The sequence below is a fragment of the Lytechinus variegatus genome, chromosome 4, assembly GCF_018143015.1.
Source record: "Lytechinus variegatus isolate NC3 chromosome 4, Lvar_3.0, whole genome shotgun sequence".
NCBI lineage: Eukaryota > Metazoa > Echinodermata > Echinoidea > Temnopleuroida > Toxopneustidae > Lytechinus > Lytechinus variegatus.
In genome coordinates, this window is record NC_054743.1 from 53,317,256 (window position 1) to 53,336,269 (window position 19,014).

The 19,014-nt window shown below is 34.9% G+C and overlaps 1 protein-coding gene across 1 annotated transcript in view; it reads right to left on the reverse strand.

Moving 5' to 3' along the window:
- Positions 1 to 918: 918 nt before the first annotated feature.
- Positions 919 to 19,014, reverse strand: part of LOC121413063 (uronyl 2-sulfotransferase-like) — a gene marked incomplete at its 5' end in the record, with an annotated part of 47,196 nt that continues 29,100 nt past the window's right edge. The window contains 4 exons of the mRNA XM_041605824.1: positions 919 to 4,687; positions 5,774 to 5,931; positions 8,510 to 8,607; positions 8,858 to 9,005. Of these exons, the coding sequence (XP_041461758.1) occupies positions 4,494 to 4,687; positions 5,774 to 5,931; positions 8,510 to 8,607; positions 8,858 to 9,005 (598 nt within the window). The remainder of the gene's footprint in view (positions 4,688 to 5,773; positions 5,932 to 8,509; positions 8,608 to 8,857; positions 9,006 to 19,014) is intronic.

Below are 19,014 nucleotides of genomic sequence, written 5' to 3' on the forward strand. Positions count from 1 at the left end.
AATAAAAAAGAAATAGTGAGTGATGGACATCATTGACTGAATTACCTAGTTGTGCATATCACTGTTTTGTGAAAAATAAGCCAAACTTTAAAATGTCAAAACTTTCCCATTTTACATTGGATTTTGATGAAATTTTCATCACTATGCTAGTTTGATTTTTCTCTATTTACTCAAGTCAGCATTTTCCTGGGGTGGACTTGACCTTTAATAAATCTTGAATCTCGATAAAATGACGGTACTGTATGCAAATAAAAGAATTGATGAAGAAGTCACATACTCTTTTTTGTATACTCAAATTTATTTTTTAATTTACTACTGTTTTTAAATTTTTTTCTTTTCCTTATCTCCTCTTTCTCTTCTCCATTTTCTACCTCTTATTCCTCCTTGTATTCTTCTTTACGGTCGTCATTTTTTTTTGGGGGGGGGGCTTTACTTTCCTTTTTTTTCATCTTCTGCTCTTAACTTTGCATTTTGCAAGACATACTTCTTGCTTCTTTGAAACATAATCTGTCATTTCAAGCACCTAACCTTGGTTTAGATTTGATGATGCAGCACCTTCATCTCATTTCTGCAGGCAAGACAAAAAACATTTACCAACTCTAAAACCTCACATATATGATAAATTAACATGAAAATTTATGGGTCCTGGGCTCTGTAACACAAAGATTACCAATCAATTACATAATGGACTAACCAATCATTATCCCTGTTTCATGCACATTTGGTTTAAACTACTGACCAGGAACCAATCAGAATTGCTTTTTCATATTTGATATTCATCACTAAGCTTTGTGTTACAGGGTCCTCTAGAAATCTTATGCCTCACATTTATTATTGATGTTTAAAATATAAAACAATTTATAAATTGGATAATGAATAAGGATACACGAACAAATACATGAAATTGACGCAATCAAATATGACAAAAAATTTAAAATTGTTTTATTTAAAAATTTTCTTAAATGAGTTGATATAAAGTTCACACACAGGTAAAGCATAAAACAGGATGGATGTGTGCACGGTCAAGATTGATGCCTCTGCCACTCATAGATATTTATATTGCATACTTTATTCTGTGGCAAAAAATCCATCTCATCACATTTTTAATCTCAGGCATAGTTATATAAGAAAATAATTAGTAATATTTTTTGATATATTTTTAATACTTTTCATTGAAAATAGGAGGCCTTTGATGGCTTAAATGGGATCTTTAACTTTCACACATCAAATTAATTAGATCATTATGTGTACAGTATATGATGCAGAAGCTTTACAAACATCATCAAGTATTTATTGCATTATTATCAGGGCAAAAAGCAATAACAAAGTTAAGTTCTTTTTCATGTCTATTTTTGAATTCCTTCAAAAAGTTTTGAATTATTGTGAAAATTAAAATGTCAAGATGTATTGATTTCTGTTCCCAAAAGCAAACAGATTGACACTCTATTAATCTTCAATGGTTAATGAGCTATCACGTTTCAAGGTTTTTCTCTGTGACATGGACATGACCTTTGAATTTGTGACCTGTGAAACCTCTCAGCATTCCAACATGACACAAGTCAAACCATTCTCAAGTTATCAGGCCATTAGAACATTGAATTCAAGAAACATGAATTCTTTGACCTCCATATCCATAACATTAACCAAATGATTGTCATTCCTATATTCATACAACAGCCAAATAAAGTTGATCCATCAAAAGGTTCTTGACCTCTGTGACCTTGCACCTTTGACCTCCATATAAGAAAAAAAAAGATTTAAGTAAGACTTGGAGTCGCACTTAAATGGTGACGTGGACATGATATGCAACGTTCAATCTTATGTATCAATCCGTAGTAGTGCGCATTCTCTCAGCATGATCTGTCCAATGCGGTGATGTCTTTTATACCGTATGTAAATTGGTATTTAAGTGCGACTCAAAGCCATACTTAATCTTTGTGAAACACCCCCCCAGGTCACAATAACTCAAGAATGGTTTGACTTGGGTCATGTATGCATATTGGAGTGGTAATGATAAGTGCTGAAAAGTTTAGCAAGTCACAAAGTCAAAGGCATAAGTGATCTAAGTATAAGTTGATTTGTCAAAGGGTTCTCGAGTTTTTGTGAGGAAAAAACATTTTAAGGTGTATAATGACCTTGTCACGCCCATATCATATGCATACATGATCCACATACGAATTCCATCCATTAAGAGAGAACATAGAGAACAAATTCAGGAAAGATGGATGGACAACCCAAACAAAACTCAAGGCTCCAGCATCCCCTGAGCACAAGTATAACAATTCTAGTGCAGTGCAATGACTGATAACTGATTAATAATCGTTCAATTACACAAGTAAAAATCCATTTTCATTACTTAATTTACTCAATGTATATTTTAGTCACAGTGATGAATGAAAATATGCATAACTACCCCAAGAGAATTGCAATGCAAGAACTGAGGCCACTTTTGAAGGGGACATCAATTCCATGATAGATTATTTAATAGCCAATATAATAGGAGCAAATGAAATGGTCAGAGGACCAACTACCTAAGGATAAAAGGTCTAAGTGGGGGGGGGGGGGGCTTCCTGGGAATGCAAAGCAACTTATGAAAAATGAACAATCAAGAAGAAATATTAACTGAATGAATGCCTCCAATTCTTAAATAATGGAGATTTACAAAATAAGTAGCAGGCCTCTACTAATTAAAATAAATGTAAATTTTTGTTTGCAACCCAGTTCCACACTATTTATCATTATTATTCGGCAAATACAAAAATACATTTCAGTATAAACAATACAAAATAAGAAATATCAACTATTGGAATGCCAGGGACAGAAAAAGTTAAGGGTCATTCCATGCCATGCCAATTCACCCAATGAATGTGCAATTTCGTACCCGACCCTCTCAGAATTTGATGTAATTTGGTACACATGAAATTCCCAATAGCCCAAGCACAAAACAAAAAAAAATTAGTCCAATCGGTCCATCAGTTCTCGTGCTACGGCCCGCCCTTTTCTCCTTGTTTTGACAAAAATGGGCGTGACCTTCATATTTCAATGGCCATTGCGTCGTAACATGTTGAACAATTTTCACGAAACTGGTGCCACTCAAAAGAAAATTCAGCGAGAAATCCAAAACATGCATCAAAAAATGTATTGGAGCGATTTATGAGGTCATGACCTTTGACCTTTACTTTGACCTTGAGTTTGACCCCTGGACAAATAATTTTTTAACTTGATTTTCGTGTATGTTAATTATTAGTACGATATTTACAAAATATGTTAAAACCAATGATGATATTTTATTTTTTCACTCTCGTCCTAAAGATACCAATTATCTGAACTGAAATTTCACTCTAGTCCCACATACTGATATTCATGTTAGTAAAGTCTTTACCAGTTCCATGATACATGATTTCTTCCAATCTTAAGTTACACTATGCAAACAGATGAAAAGAAATTAAGATAAACTTAACCCTAGATGTAGAAACCCGAAAGTTGAAACATTCTGCAATTGGACATTGACTAAAAATACATCCTAAAAACCCAAAACAATATAAACAAATGCGTATTCATCCAATAAATTTACAATTAATAGTAAATAACAAGTGGAGTCTCTGGCAGTTTCACCTGCATCACATGATTCAATATAGCAGCAGTGCTGACTTTGAAAACTACTATAAAATAAATATTCACAAAAAACTCTATTCATATAATGATACAAAACTACGTTCATTGACATTTGACCTTGATCATATTACCTAAAACTTGTCAGTGATACTTGATAACCCATATATCCAAATTTTATACACTGTATCTATAAACTTTGAAAGTTATGACGCAATCTAATAATTACCTCTAAGATTTTAATTCAATGACCTTAAATGTCCTTTGACCTTGGTCATGTGACCTGAAACTCGTACAGGATGTTCAGTGATACTTGATTACTCTTATTTCCAAGTTTTAAGAACTAGCCCTATACACTGACAGAGTTATGATGGTAATTCAACAATTACCCCCGACATGGCCAAAGTCCATTGACCTTTGACCTTGGTCATGTGACCTGAAACTCGCACATGATGTTAAGTGCTACTTGATCACTATTATGTCCAAGTTTCATGAATCAGATCCATAAACTTTTGAAGTTATGATGGTAATTAAACAGACACCCCCGATTTGGCCAAAGTTCATTGTCCCTAAATGACCTTTGACCTTGGTCATGTGACCTGAAACTCAGGCAGGATGTTCGGTAATATTTGATCAATCTTATGGCCAAGATTCATGAACTAGGTCCGTCTACTTAGTAAGTTATGCTGTCATTTCAAAAACTTAACCTTTGGTTAACATTTGGTGTTGACGCCGCCGCCGTCGGAAAGCGGTGCCTGTAGTCTCACTCTGCTATGCACGTGAGACAAAAAAATGCATTTGACAAAAATATTTTTAAAAACATTAAAAAGTGATTGGCAGTATTGCAAATGAACAAGAGTACTCCATATCTAATAATACTCTCATCTATAACTTTTACGATAAGACTTGATTCCTAAATTGGTCATCTGCTGATGCAAGCGATCTTTAATCCAGTTGTAGAACTGATATTCATACTTCATTAAGACATTTCGAACATATAAGGCAGTTTTGGCTGATGGCTTCTGCTTGTATTTAGTGACACCAACTGATGACTTGTTGCTCTGCGCAATTTGTTCTGAAAGGAAAAAGAAATGGCAGGTATTTGAGTAAAATTTTTATAGCCAGGCATGCATGGTTCTAGACTAATTTTTTTGTTGAGGGGAGGGACTTCTGGGGCTTGAGAGATGTTTTACTTTGATTTATTCAATAAAATTTAAATGGCCTATCGTTTGCATCATAGTGTACGCAGCAGACTACACCAACCAAGAAGCTAGTACCCCTGCCCACTAGAAATATTTACATTATGCGAGGGAGTGTAATGAACGAGTGAAAAAAGCATATTCAAAGTGCTTGAGAATATTTTTCATAACCATTTTATATACATACATGTACAACCCCCATCATTCCTTTACAACAAAAAGTTTACACTTTAAAAAATTTCCCCTAATTAAATAAAACAAAACATGGGGATATTTTTTTCACGTATACTCCTAGGCTTTAGTCTCATATAACCATAATTTTTTTATAATTTCTGAAGGTTTCCATGGTGAAGAAGAATAGTGTAGTAGGTTTCACAGTACACCATGTTTCTTTCTTGGGCAAGTGATGGTCCTTTTCAGGACCAACACTTGCCCAAGAAAGATTTGGGTGAACACTTGCCCGAGAAAGATTTGGGTGAACACTTGCCCGAGAAAGATTTGGGTGAACACTTGCCCGAGAAAGATTTGGGTGAACACTTGCCCAAGAAAGATTTGGGTGAACACTTGCCCAAGAAAGATTTGTGTGAACACTTGCCCAAGAAAGATTTGTGTGAACACTTGCCCAAGAAAGATTTGGGTGAACACTTGCCCAAGAAAGAAACATGGTGAAACCTACTACACTACAATTTTATGCTTGAGTGAAAACTTTTTGCAATGCTTGGAGAAATGATGATTCACCATGTAGCAATGGAAACGGGCAGATAACAATATTACAATGTTATTTATTTTGGGGGGCACTTTTGGTCATAAGAAATAAAGCGATTATTACAATAACCTTTATACCCGAATGAACAGTTCAAGTCTACTAAAAAAATAAAACTTTGTTTCTCCCAGTTGAAGCTGATGAAATCAAATGAAACAGATCAACTAATGACATGGTATCCCTTGGAAAATATACCTACCAAATCTTAGGAATGAATCTAAGGCTCCTTTGAACATGTTTGGCAAGACTTTCTCTAAGACCTGCAAAGAATCCTGAAGCTCTTCTAATATCCCTACTGCCACATAATGTTTCTTGACGTTTTCAATGGCTCGCTTCAAAGCCCATTCCCCTGGAATCCTGCAACCACAGAGAAGTATGGTGAAAAGAAATTTTAGTTGTAGTATTCCTAAACTAGCACATCAATTATGTGGAGCTCATCCGGCATCTCACAACACAATTTAACACAATTTTCATTTTAGCCCAGTTGGCATTGTAGTGAATTATATTGGTGACATAAATTGAGGATATAGAATTGAAATTGATGAAGAAATGACATAGAAGCATTTTTTGTGATCTATGAATAAATTTCATATGAATTAAGTATTAATTATTATCTAGTCAAAGTTTCTTAACTCTGTGTAGAAACTTGAACGGTACCTCTCAGATGGAACAAAAATAACCAAAATCAATCAACAAATAAGTAAGCAATTTTTGTGAGTTTTGAAAATATATGAATAAATAGCAGATTCAATGAGTTTCAAAATTCTATGTTTAAATTCTGTATCACCACCTCGAGCTATCATATAAAGCAAACAAAACTGAAATTGATCAACAAAGAAAAAACATTTTTTGTGATTTATGAATAAATTTTGCATAAATTAGAATAATTAATTTTCCAGACAAAATTTCAAAATTTTGTGTACAAGTTTGGTGAACCTCATACAGCTCTACCAGATGGATGAAAAAAAAAATCAAAATCTGTCAACAAATAAAGAAGAGGAATTTTCTGTGATTTATGAATACATTTTGCATAAATTAGCATAGATAACTTTCTACTGAAAATTTTCAAAATTCTGTGTAGAAGTTTGGTGGGTCTCATGAAGTTCTACTGGATGGAAGAAAAAATATAAAAATCTGTCCACAAATAAAGAAGAGGAATTTTCTGTGATTTATGAATAAATTTCGCATAAATTAGCATAAGTAATTTTCTACTGAAAATTTCAAAATTCTATGTAGAAGTTTGGTGAACCTCATAAAGCTCTACAAGATGGAAGAAGAAAGTGAAAATCGGTCAACAATTAAAGAAGAAAAAGCATTTTAAGTGAAATTTTAAAAATATGCTTAAATTAATTTCGCATAAATTAGCATAAAAAATGTTCTGGTCAAAATTTGAAAATTCTGTGAAGAAGATTGGTGAACCTTATGAAGCTTTACCAGATGGAAGCAAAAAATTCAAAATAGGTCAACAAATAAAGAAGAAGCATTTTACGTGAATTTTAAAAAATATGCATAAATTAATTTCGCATAAATTAGCATAAAAATTGTTCTGGTCAAAATTTCAAAATTCTGCGAAGAAGATTGGTGAACCTCATGAAGCTCTACCAGATGGAAGAAAAAAAAATCAAAATCAGTCAACAAATAAAAAAGGAGAAACATTTTATGTGAATTTTTTAAAATGTGCATAAATTAGCATATTTAATGAATTTCAAAATTCTGTGTAGAAGTTTTGAATGCCCCAGCTAGTGCTATCATATAAAGCAAACAGAATTGAAATCGGACTTGAAATGGCGAAGTAGTAGCATTTTGAAATTGTGGACGGACGACAGACGATGGACGCCACGGCATAAGCTCATCTTGCCCTTCGGGCCCGATGAGCTAAAAAATCAACTTGAAAAGTAACAAACTAGTACATCAATGATTAGAGTTCAGGAAATTCAACACAATTTTGATTTTTCAGCCCAGTTGGCACTTTAGTGCCAACTACATGGTGATTTTCTTACTTGCACACAAAATAAATGGGATAAAACTATTGCATTAAATCAAAGTACATGTTTATTAACATAATAATCAGCAAAACAGAATTACATCAATATAAGCGGTTGATTACAATGTGTACTGATTACTACACCTGAACTTGAATGAATGAGCATTGCTATAGGTACTTCAGATTGGACTGGAATATTAAATAAAGCCTTTCCCACTTGAAATACATTTAATACGGTATATTGTCAGATGATGTTATAAAGAGCAATAACTTTGTTTTATTCTCAACCACAACATATTGCATCACTTTTCTGTCGCAGATTACACTTGGAGATCATAACATTTCACACCCATGTTACATATGGATGTAAATGATTTCACATCTGGTGGCAAATGATATAATTCTGTTTGCTGATTGTTATGTTAATAAACATGTACTTTATTTTAATGCAATAGTTTTATCCCATTTATTTTGTGTGCAAGCATTTTCCTGACAATTTGTGATTATGAATAGAGTTTGCATAAAGTAATTTTCTAGTCAAAATATCAAAATTTTGTGTACAAGTTTGGTGAACTTCATGCATCTCTACCAGATGAAAGGAAGAAAAAATCAAAATAAGTCAACAAATAAAGAAGAGGCATTTTCTGTGATTTATTAATAAAATAGCGCGATAATTGCGTCTACATTACAAATAATCTCGAGACTGTTCAGATCAGGATTGTTTGCCGAGTCAGAAATAGTGTGCTAATTTGAAAACTCGGGCTGGTGCAGACGGCCCTAAGATGAATTCTTACCTGCGCCAAGGATCCTGGCCACAGAAAAATGGGATAATATAAAAGGATTTCTCCTAAGTACACTTATGACAAATTCTTACCTGCACTGAGGATCCTGGAGACAGAAGAATGGAATAATATAGAATTTCTTTTATGTACATGCATGATTGATTCTTACCTACACCGAGGATCATGGCCACAGAAGAATGGAATAATATAAAAGGATTTCTTCCCAGTACAATCAGGATCATCTTGAATTACACACTGTTCATAACTCTGTTAAAAAATATAAAGAAATTAGTTAGTTTTGCATAAAGTGGCTTACTTGTCATTTGACAACCTGTAGAGCTATGTAAGAAGGGTGCCTGCCTTTAAAGGTGAACCATAAATAATCAAGTCTCATGATCCCTCCTCCCCCTGGCACTTAGATTTTCTGATGATCCCCTAACTCTTTTTAATTAAACATATTATAGGCTTAAAAATTATTTTCTTTTTTAATGGGAATTAAGGGCTGATATTCTCTCACCATTAATCTCCTTGGGTCAGTTGAATTCTGACTGTACTTGCGTTCTTGCTTTCTCTCATCGCCAAACCGGATGAAATAGTAATGTGACACTGCCCTCTCAAGTGGATCTCGTATAATGTTGATGTAGGTAGGGTGCTGGATGCCATATCTATAAATAATAAAACATACTCATTACTTGACGGTATGAAATGTTCAATCATAAGGGTTAAACAAGTGGAATGCCTCTGGCCGTCTCACCTGCAATAAACTTACAGAGATATGGTTATTCAACAAAAAAACCCAATTTGGCCATAGTTCATTGACCCTACATGACCTTTGACCTTGGTCATGTGACATAAAAATCATGCAGGATGTTAAATGATACTTGATTAATCTTATGTCCAAGTTTCATGAACTAGGTCCATATATTTCCTAAGTTATGATGACATTTCAAAAACTTAACCTCAGGTTAAGATTTTGATGTTGATTCCTCCAACATGGTCTAAGTTCATTGACCCTAAATGACCTTTAACCTTGGTCATGTGACATGAAACTCTATAGGATGTTCAGTAATACTTGATTAACCTTATGGCCAAGTTTCATGAACTAGGTCATTATACTTTCTAAGTAATGATGTCATTTCAAAAACTTAACCTCAGGTTAAGATTTGATGTTGACGCCGCCGCCACCGTCGGAAAAGCGGCGCCTATAGTCTCACTCTGCTATGCAGGTGAGACAAAAAGGAGTGAATTATTAGAGTCTTTAGTTCTTGAAAATGTTACACTTTTACACTGAAAAAATTCACTCGAAGCTCTCTAAGTGAATGAACCTTACAAGAAACAAATGCACAACTCCACTCCATTTCTCATTTAAAACCACTTCTAAATGATTAAAATTTTCATTAACATATAAAAACAAATAATACCAAATATCATGAAGATCAACGGGTCAATGCATTTTAGCCAATGGAAATTAACCAAATTTTCAGTGCTTCAAGCTAATGGGAATGTACAAAAATAGATTTTAATAATAGCCAATAACTGAAGTAAAAAACTTGGGCCCTGTGTATTGTTAATGACAGTAAACTTGCAAATGCCAGCTGAGCTGTGCCTTCCACAAATCACCAGTCAGTGAGCCAAACAGGGGGCCAGATATGGTGGATGAACAAAAGTTTAAAAAAGATACGAGCAAGCAGGCAAAAATTTTGAGCTTTTTTAAAACTAAAATGTAATTTTGGATAGATTTTGGCATATTATTCACAAAATGATATAATATATCACTCTTTCCTGGCCTTTAAAGGGGAATGGAACCCTTGGAACAAGTGGGCTTGTGTGGAAAGAGAAAAATCAAAGAAAGTTTGAGAAAAATCTAACAAATAATGAAAAAGTGATGAGTATTTAAATACTGCGATCACTAATACTATGGAGATCCTCCAATTGGCAATGCGACAGATATGTGTGATGTCACATGTGTACTTTCCCTTTGATGGACTATAAGATACCTCCAAATGTCTCTTTTTGCTCTTTCTTATGGTGATACAAACTCTTTATTCAAAATATATTCTTTGAAAATCTGTAAATTTTGAATAAAAAATAGGTGTAGCATATTTATTTCATCATCATTGAAAAATAGAAATAATTCATGATCTACTGATGTGATAAAAGAGGCATTTTAGGTGAAATATATAAAAAAAGCAATTGGAAAGTTGTTCACATGTGATATCACACATCTTTTTTTGCATTGTCAAAGAGAGGATCTACATTACAATAATGATCTAAACGTCAAATGCTTGTAACTTTTTTTTATTATTTATTCAATTTTCTCAAACTTTCGTAGATCTTTTTCTTTGATTTTTCTGTTTTCACACAAGCTATCTTGTTCCAAAGGTTTCATTTTCCTTCAAGCTTTATTTTTTTGGTCGGGGGGGGGGGGGGGAGTGCTTGTCTTGGTGATGAAACTTTATTTTGTGATGGGGTGGTCACTCAGTATGTAATGTGTGGTGGGTATGTGCCGCAGAGAGGACCCCATTTTTACACTATTCCAAAGCATTCTGATTTTTGTTTGTATAAATATATTAACTGAAAGTGTGAGCGCTTTGGGCCATTTGGGAAAAGCGCGTTATAAATATTGAGTATTATTATTATTATAGCATTTTATATCTTGAGAAAAACACAAAGAAAGCCGTTTTGGATCCTTCTGTTGAAGTGGTGAAAAGTCTGATTGGAGAATTGGTTAAGAAAATTGATGCTCTTACTTCTCATGTCATGATGTTGGAGAAATCTTCTACAAAGGTAGAAAACATTGAGGCACTTGTTGAGGAGAAAGGTAAGAAGTACATGGAAGAGAGTAAGGATCAGGCAGAGAGGGAATGTAATGTAATTCTTCATAAACTCCCTTATTCTGATGAGGTTTTGACCAAACCAAAATGATCCTCAACAAACTCAACTTCCCAGATGCAGTTGTGGTCCAAAAGCCAATCTATCTTGGCGAGAAAGTGACCAGTAAATATCTACTTCTAAGAATCTTGTTCGCTGATAAGAGTGCCAAGAAGAATGGGTGCCGGGTAAAAATGGCAAAGGTAAAAATGACAGAGGTAAAAATGGCAAAGGTAAAAATGGCAGAGGTAAAAATTGCAAAGGTAAAAATGGCAGAGGTATTATGGCAGAGGTAAAAATGGCAAAGGCAATAATGGCAGAGGTAATAATGGCAGAGGTAATAATGGCAGAGGTAAAAATAGCAGAGGTAAAAATGGCAGAGGCCAAAATGGCACAGGCAAAAATGGCAGAGGCAAAAATGACAGAGGCAAAAATGGCAGAGGTAAAGATCATGACAACATGCTACATCAACAGAGAGAGCCTTTCTGGTAAATATCAGTCATAATCATTGACCTTGAATGGCCTCCTATCGACAAAATGAGTATTATTAACTGATCAGATATTATTTGGATTTTTTTCATCATTTCAGGTTTCTACTTTATTGTTGATATGATTAAAGATCTGTAATGGAAATCATAAGTAAGAAAAATTGGAGCCAGTGGGATTTGAACTTGCTGTCTACTGCTTGCTGGGCAGCTTAAACACATAGAATGCCAAAAATTTGTTTACAAATTGTAATTTCTCCTTTTAAATCCTCTTCATTTATTTACTGAAAAACTTAATTTACCAAGATACTGAAAACACTAAGATTACTGAAATACTGAGAATATCAAAAACATTGAGATTACTGAGAATACTGAAAATACTGAGATTACTGAGATTACTGAGAATACTGAAAATACTGAGAATATCAAAAACATTGAGATTACTGAGAATACTAAAAATACTACTGCTGAGAATACTGAACATACTGAGATTACTGAGAATACTGAAAATACTGAGATTACTGAGAATACTGAGCATACTGAGATTACTGAAAATACTGAGGATACTGAAAACATTGATTACTGAGAATACTGAACATACTGAGATTGCTGAGAATACTGAACATACTGAGATTGCTGAGAATACTGAACATACTGAGATTGCTGAGAATACTGAACATACTGAGATTACTGAGAATACTGAACATACTGAGATTACTGAGAATACTGAACATACTGAGATTGCTGAGAATACTGAACATACTGAGATTACTGAGAATACTGAACATACTGAGATTACTGAGAATACTGAACATACTGAGATTGCTGAGAATACTGAGATTGCTGAGAATACTGAACATACTGAGATTGCTGAGAATACTGAACATACTGAGATTACTGAGAATACTGAACATACTGAGATTGCTGAGAATACTGAACATACTGAGATTGCTGAGAATACTGAACATACTGAGATTACTGAGAATACTGAACATACTGAGATTACTGAGAATACTGAACATACTGAGATTACTGAGAATACTGAACATACTGAGATTGCTGAGAATACTGAACATACTGAGATTGCTGAGAATACTGAGATTACTGAGATTGCTGAGAATACTGAACATACTGAGATTGCTGAGAATACTGAACATACTGAGATTGCTGAGAATACTGAAAATACTGAGATTGCTGAGAATACTGAACATACTGAGATTACTGAGAATACTGAACATACTGAGAATACTGAACATACTGAGATTGCTGAGAATACTGAACATACTGAGATTGCTGAGAATACTGAACATACTGAGATTGCTGAGAATACTGAACATACTGAGATTGCTGAGAATACTGAACATACTGAGATTGCTGAGAATACTGAACATACTGAGAATACTGAACATACTGAGATTGCTGAGAATACTGAACATACTGAGATTGCTGAGAATACTGAACATACTGAGATTACTGAGAATACTGAACATACTGAGATTACTGAGAATACTGAACATACTGAGATTACTGAGAATACTGAACATACTGAGATTGCTGAGAATACTGAACATACTGAGATTACTGAGAATACTGAACATACTGAGATTACTGAGAATACTGAACATACTGAGATTACTGAGAATACTGAACATACTGAGATTGCTGAGAATACTGAACATACTGAGAATACTGAACATACTGAGATTGCTGAGAATACTGAACATACTGAGATTGCTGAGAATACTGAAAATACTGAGATTGCTGAGAATACTGAACATACTGAGATTACTGAGAATACTGAACATACTGAGATTACTGAACATACTGAGATTGCTGAGAATACTGAACATACTGAGATTGCTGAAAATACTGAGATTGCTGAGAATACTGAACATACTGAGATTGCTGAGAATACTGAACATACTGAGATTGCTGAGAATACTGAACATACTGAGATTGCTGAGAATACTGAACATACTGAGATTGCTGAGAATACTGAACATACTGAGATTACTGAGAATACCGAACATACTGAGATTACTGAGAATACTGAACATACTGAGATTGCTGAGAATACTGAACATACTGAGATTACTGAGAATACTGAACATACTGAGATTACTGAGAATACTGAACATACTGAGATTGCTGAGAATACTGAACATACTGAGATTGCTGAGATTACTGAAAATACTGAGAATACTGAACATACTGAGATTGCTGAGAATACTGGAAATACTGAGGTGAGTGTGGATACTGAAATGACTGAGAAACTGAATACTGAAATGGCTACATGTAAGTCTCAGATATACTCAAAATACTGGAAAATCTGAAAAACAAGAATATCATGCAGGGTATTTGGTCTTCAACATGGTGTGCATTTAAAGGAGTTATATATAAGTTACTGAGAAGGAGAAAAGAGTCAGAAGTGAAAAAGAAGGACTTTACACAACTATTTGTATGTTGCAGCCGAAACGAATCAGCCCGTCAGGAAAGAAGTGAGTTCAGCTGCATGTGGTGTCAGAAGTGGGAGTGTTGGTGTAGAAGTTCAGAGGAAATGGATGTTTGAGGAAAAAGAGGGTGTGCAATATCACCGACTGAGGTGACTGAAAAGTTGGACAGCAGTATGGCAGAGATTGATCAGATGATGGCAGAGATACAAACCAGTATGGGGTTGACGCCATTATGGGGGACTGATGAGGCAAGTAGTAGGCAAGGACGGAGAGTACAATTCCGATCATCACCACGTGACATATTCAGAGCAGTGCAGATACCGCAATGTACCGAACTGACACAGGAATTTTTCAGGACTTGGCTACAAGATAACCCAACATAGACAAACACCTGGGATGAGGACCAAATCAGGAAATAAGTGAGAAGTACTGTGGTCTTCCAGGTATATCCTGCAGGGTATTCAGTCTTCAATATGATTGTTCAGTTCCATTAGATCTAATCTAAGTTACTGAGAAGAAGCAAAGAGTCAGAAGTTAGAAAGACACACTTTCACCAACTGGTTGTATATTGCTGAAACGAACCAGCTTGTCAGGAAAGAAAGTTGGTTGAGCTACAACATTTGTTGTACATTGACTGACTTCAATACTTGCTATCTTAAGCTCCATAACAGCCTATTGAGCAAGATATGTATCTCATCAAACAGGCAATGCGAGCACGAAGCCAAAGCAAATATTTTGACATGAGAGTTTTTTTTCCAAGTCTTCCTTCCCCTCACCTAATAATTCACTTGTCTTCCTCCTATTAGTTTTCCTGTTCTTTATTTCTCCTCTCTTTTCCCTTCTTTTTCTGTTTTCTTTCTCTCCCATTTTTCTTTTTTTTTTGCTCCACTAATAGAGGATCCACCTACGGTCGTAAGAATCTTTGCAAGCAAACATTAACATCACTTCAAATGACCTTTGACATGATCATGTAACCTCCAACATCACTGCAACATGATGTCTCTCCTAAATTATTTTGGCTGCGTTAATGCGACCAAAGTTAGAATCATGACTTGAATCACATTTAAAAACACAAACATCGATCACGTTCAAGGTTACTTCATAATCAGCATTTAGTAGACCCAACGCTGTTTCTACCTCACTTCAGGCTGAGCAAGTGCGCATCGACCGCATCAACCCAGGAATGGTTGTAAATGATACACAACATTGATTTTCAAGACATGTGAAGCGAAGAATACCAATGGCAGCGAGCAATATGACATCAACCACACAGAAGTAGGCTGAATCACTCTTACGTTTATTCGACCTTTTTCAAATGTGATTCTGCAGAACGTCTTTCCAAATTCCCCTTTTTCCATGTGTCAGGTTTGTGATTTGAAACATGATTACTTTTACTTTTGACTAGATGCAATCGTGATATCATGATAATGGTGCAAACACATAAAAGCATCATCTACATAATGATGGTGCTACTTCCTATTCAACACTGATTTTTGTTCTTGATTTGTTTTTGGCTACACACAGTTTACAATGACAAAAACTATGGGTAACTCAACACATTCAACTCTTCACTCCATAGCACATATCAATTTCAATCAATCCTTAAATTTATTTTTTTCCCTTTATTTTAGATATCAAGTCCTGAGTTTCGTATGAAATAGCTCCTCATGACTGTCAGTCAAAGTCAAGAAAAATAGGATATCAAAACTGACAGATTATGATTCATGGTACAATATAAGACATGAAAACCATTGTGAGATTCATGTGCCGTGTCAATCAAGAATTCTTCTATAAATAGAGACTTTCACTTGCATATTTGTCCTATCAGAGATTCACACGGAGTAAACTAGACTTATATATGTGTACATTTTTATTTGGAAATAAAATTTGTGTTCCCTATTAACATTCGGAAAGCAAGAGATATTCATTAGAGCCAACCCATCGCTATTTTTTTTATTTTGATATGGCTGATTGACAAAGTGTATGCATATGATTGTCCATCTCACACTGATCCTGTTTTTGGTAATTACTGAACTTCCTTTTCCCAAATTGGGAAGAAATATCACCAATTTTGGACTATATTTTGACTGGCAGATGGTTAAGGGCTATATTGCTGTGTGAGGTGATGAATCTGCTCCCCCGGACGCTAATTTATTTTTAAAATGAGCTGGTCGAGGGACCCTTTTCTGGTGAGATATGGATTGCCAGATATATATCCTATCCACTGGTAGTAAACATTCGACCCCCGAATTTCATCCTTATTTTTTATGAATTTCTTAAAGTGCCAATTTAACACACGAGTCTATGGGGAATGAATTAGGCCTGTGAGACCTGTGCCTTCAGGAGATGGACCTCTGGTATGAATTTGGTGATCCCACCTCGAAGATATAGAAAGTTATTATGTGTACAATATAGCACAGTGCCAGTCATGGAAAGTTCATTGACCGTTGACCTTATTCAAATTCGGCTCATATTTGAACTTCACCTGCACCTTCACGAGACGGACCTCTGTTATGAATTTGGCGATCTCACCTTGAAGCTATAGAAAGTTATTATGTGTACAATATAGCACAGTGCCAGTCATGGAAAGTTCATTGACCTTTGAACTTATTCAAATTTGACTTATATTCATACCCCTTTCATAAACCCCATTAAAATGAATTAGGCGGCTAATAGCAGCATAATTTGGTCGTAAAATTGGAGGAGGACAAGAGTTATCCGCATTACTCTGATGCTGCTATTATCCGCATAATAGCAGCATCGGGACAAGATTTTGAGTTTATGAACGCATTTCCAAATTATGCGGATAATTGCCATGGTGCGGTCACAAGGTCACCCTTTTCCAACACAACCGCATCGGAGGGGGCGTGTCCAGTTGTCATGGCGATTATCCCCCTTTTTCAGGACGGGCGCTCGTAAAAATAATGCGGCTTATTTTCGGAGTTTATGAACGCAATTTTTATTGAATTATCCGCATTACTCTTAGGCGGCTAATTGGAGGATAGGTTTATGAAAAGGGTATCAAACTTGACCTGTGCCTCAGGAGATGGACCTCTGGTATGAATTTGATGATCCCACCTCGAAGCTATAAAAAGTTATTGGGTGCACAACACAATTGTTGACGACGAGGAGGCCGCTCCGCAGGCGAGACAAAAACTCTAAACATTTATGACTTCATGCAATAACATAAGAAAAAAGAAAGTGGGGATGTGATATCATAAGTCCACCTAATGAATAACCATGACGATGTACATATAACTGTTTTCACAAAATAATGATAAACTTTAATATTCAATAACTTTCTTATTTGTTATCCGATAATACCGATATTGATGAAATTTTCAGCAATTTGCTCTGTGAATTATACTCTATCAATTTAGATATATTTTCAACCCAGACCATCCCTTCAAGGAAATGCAATGTGAAAAGCATATACATGTATGTCAAACTGGAGCATATTCATGCAGTGAGTAATTAAAGGGGTGTTATCCCTGAGATAAAATTGATTGGTAAAATAACAGAATGTTAATGATTTTAATGCACTCATTGCGAAGATCTGTCAAATCATAACAAAGTTATTTAAGTAGTGATTTATGGCATCACAAACCAGCAGCTCCATTACATGATTATGTGATATAAATTCCATAAAATGTTTTTTTTTTCTTATAAACTTTGAAAGTTATTTTTAAATGTGTTCAAGATATAATCCAACACATTTTTTTCAATCCCCTTTTCATAGGAAAATCTATTTTCATGAACCATGATAAGTTTGAATTTATATTCATTAAACAGGTGGCTGGTAGCTGCCCATGCAAGTTGCAAGGAACGACAGCCACGCATGAAAATGCTGACTTCTGATGAAAACTTAAGTACATTATAATAAAAACTAGATTTTAATCCGTCATGCGGACGAATTAGGTGGTCTGTCTTTATTCTTGCCATCATGATTACTATTACCATGTTCATGTAGATCAATATGATCTTCATGACAACGGAATGCTCATTATGGATGGAATACTTGTGAAAGACGGGAGATGATAAAGCACTGTGAAAAGGGTCTCTTTGATGTATGACAGTACATGTGATATGAAAAAAAGTAATTATAATCTGTTTTATCTTGCTAAATTTTAACTTTTATACCATTAAATTATCATGAAGGATCATGTACGGTGGTAAAAAAAAATGGGAAAAAAATCTTGTTTACCCCAGGACTCGAACCTGCGCCCCCAAGAAAGCAAGTCAAATGCGTTATCCATTGAGCCACGATATTCCCCATAGAGAAAACACGTAAGCAATTTTGAGAATTCCAATTCCAATTTTGCAAGTAAAAAAACGGGCATGATCCCGCCATCTGATCTAAAAATGGAGGAACACTCGCAAAAGCTTAGAATTTCAGCTACATCATAATCAAAGCCCAGCGAAAACCGACAATAAATTGTGGAGATATTGCTCAGGAAATAGAGGAATGCAGAATTCAGTTTTGACAAAAAGTCATTTCCCATTACCATGTTCATGCATGTCAATATGATCTTCATGATGACAACGGAATGCTCATTATGGATGCAATACTTGTGAAAGACGGGAGATGATAAAGCACTGTGATGGGCAATTAGTCATTTATCAAATTAGAGACAGAGATTGCTACATGTTTACAGTAGAGTTACCTTATTAGGTGGTCTGTCTGTGACAGATCACCTCTTAATTTTGTCAGAATTTTCTTTTTTTATTTCGTTTTAATGGCTATATATTTGTCGCCAAGATATCTTGAATTTGACCATGTCAATTTCCTTGAATTTCATGTCATCTATAGGATCTGTCATTAAAGTTTGCAGCACGTGTGCGCGCGAGCTCTCACTATAGGCCAT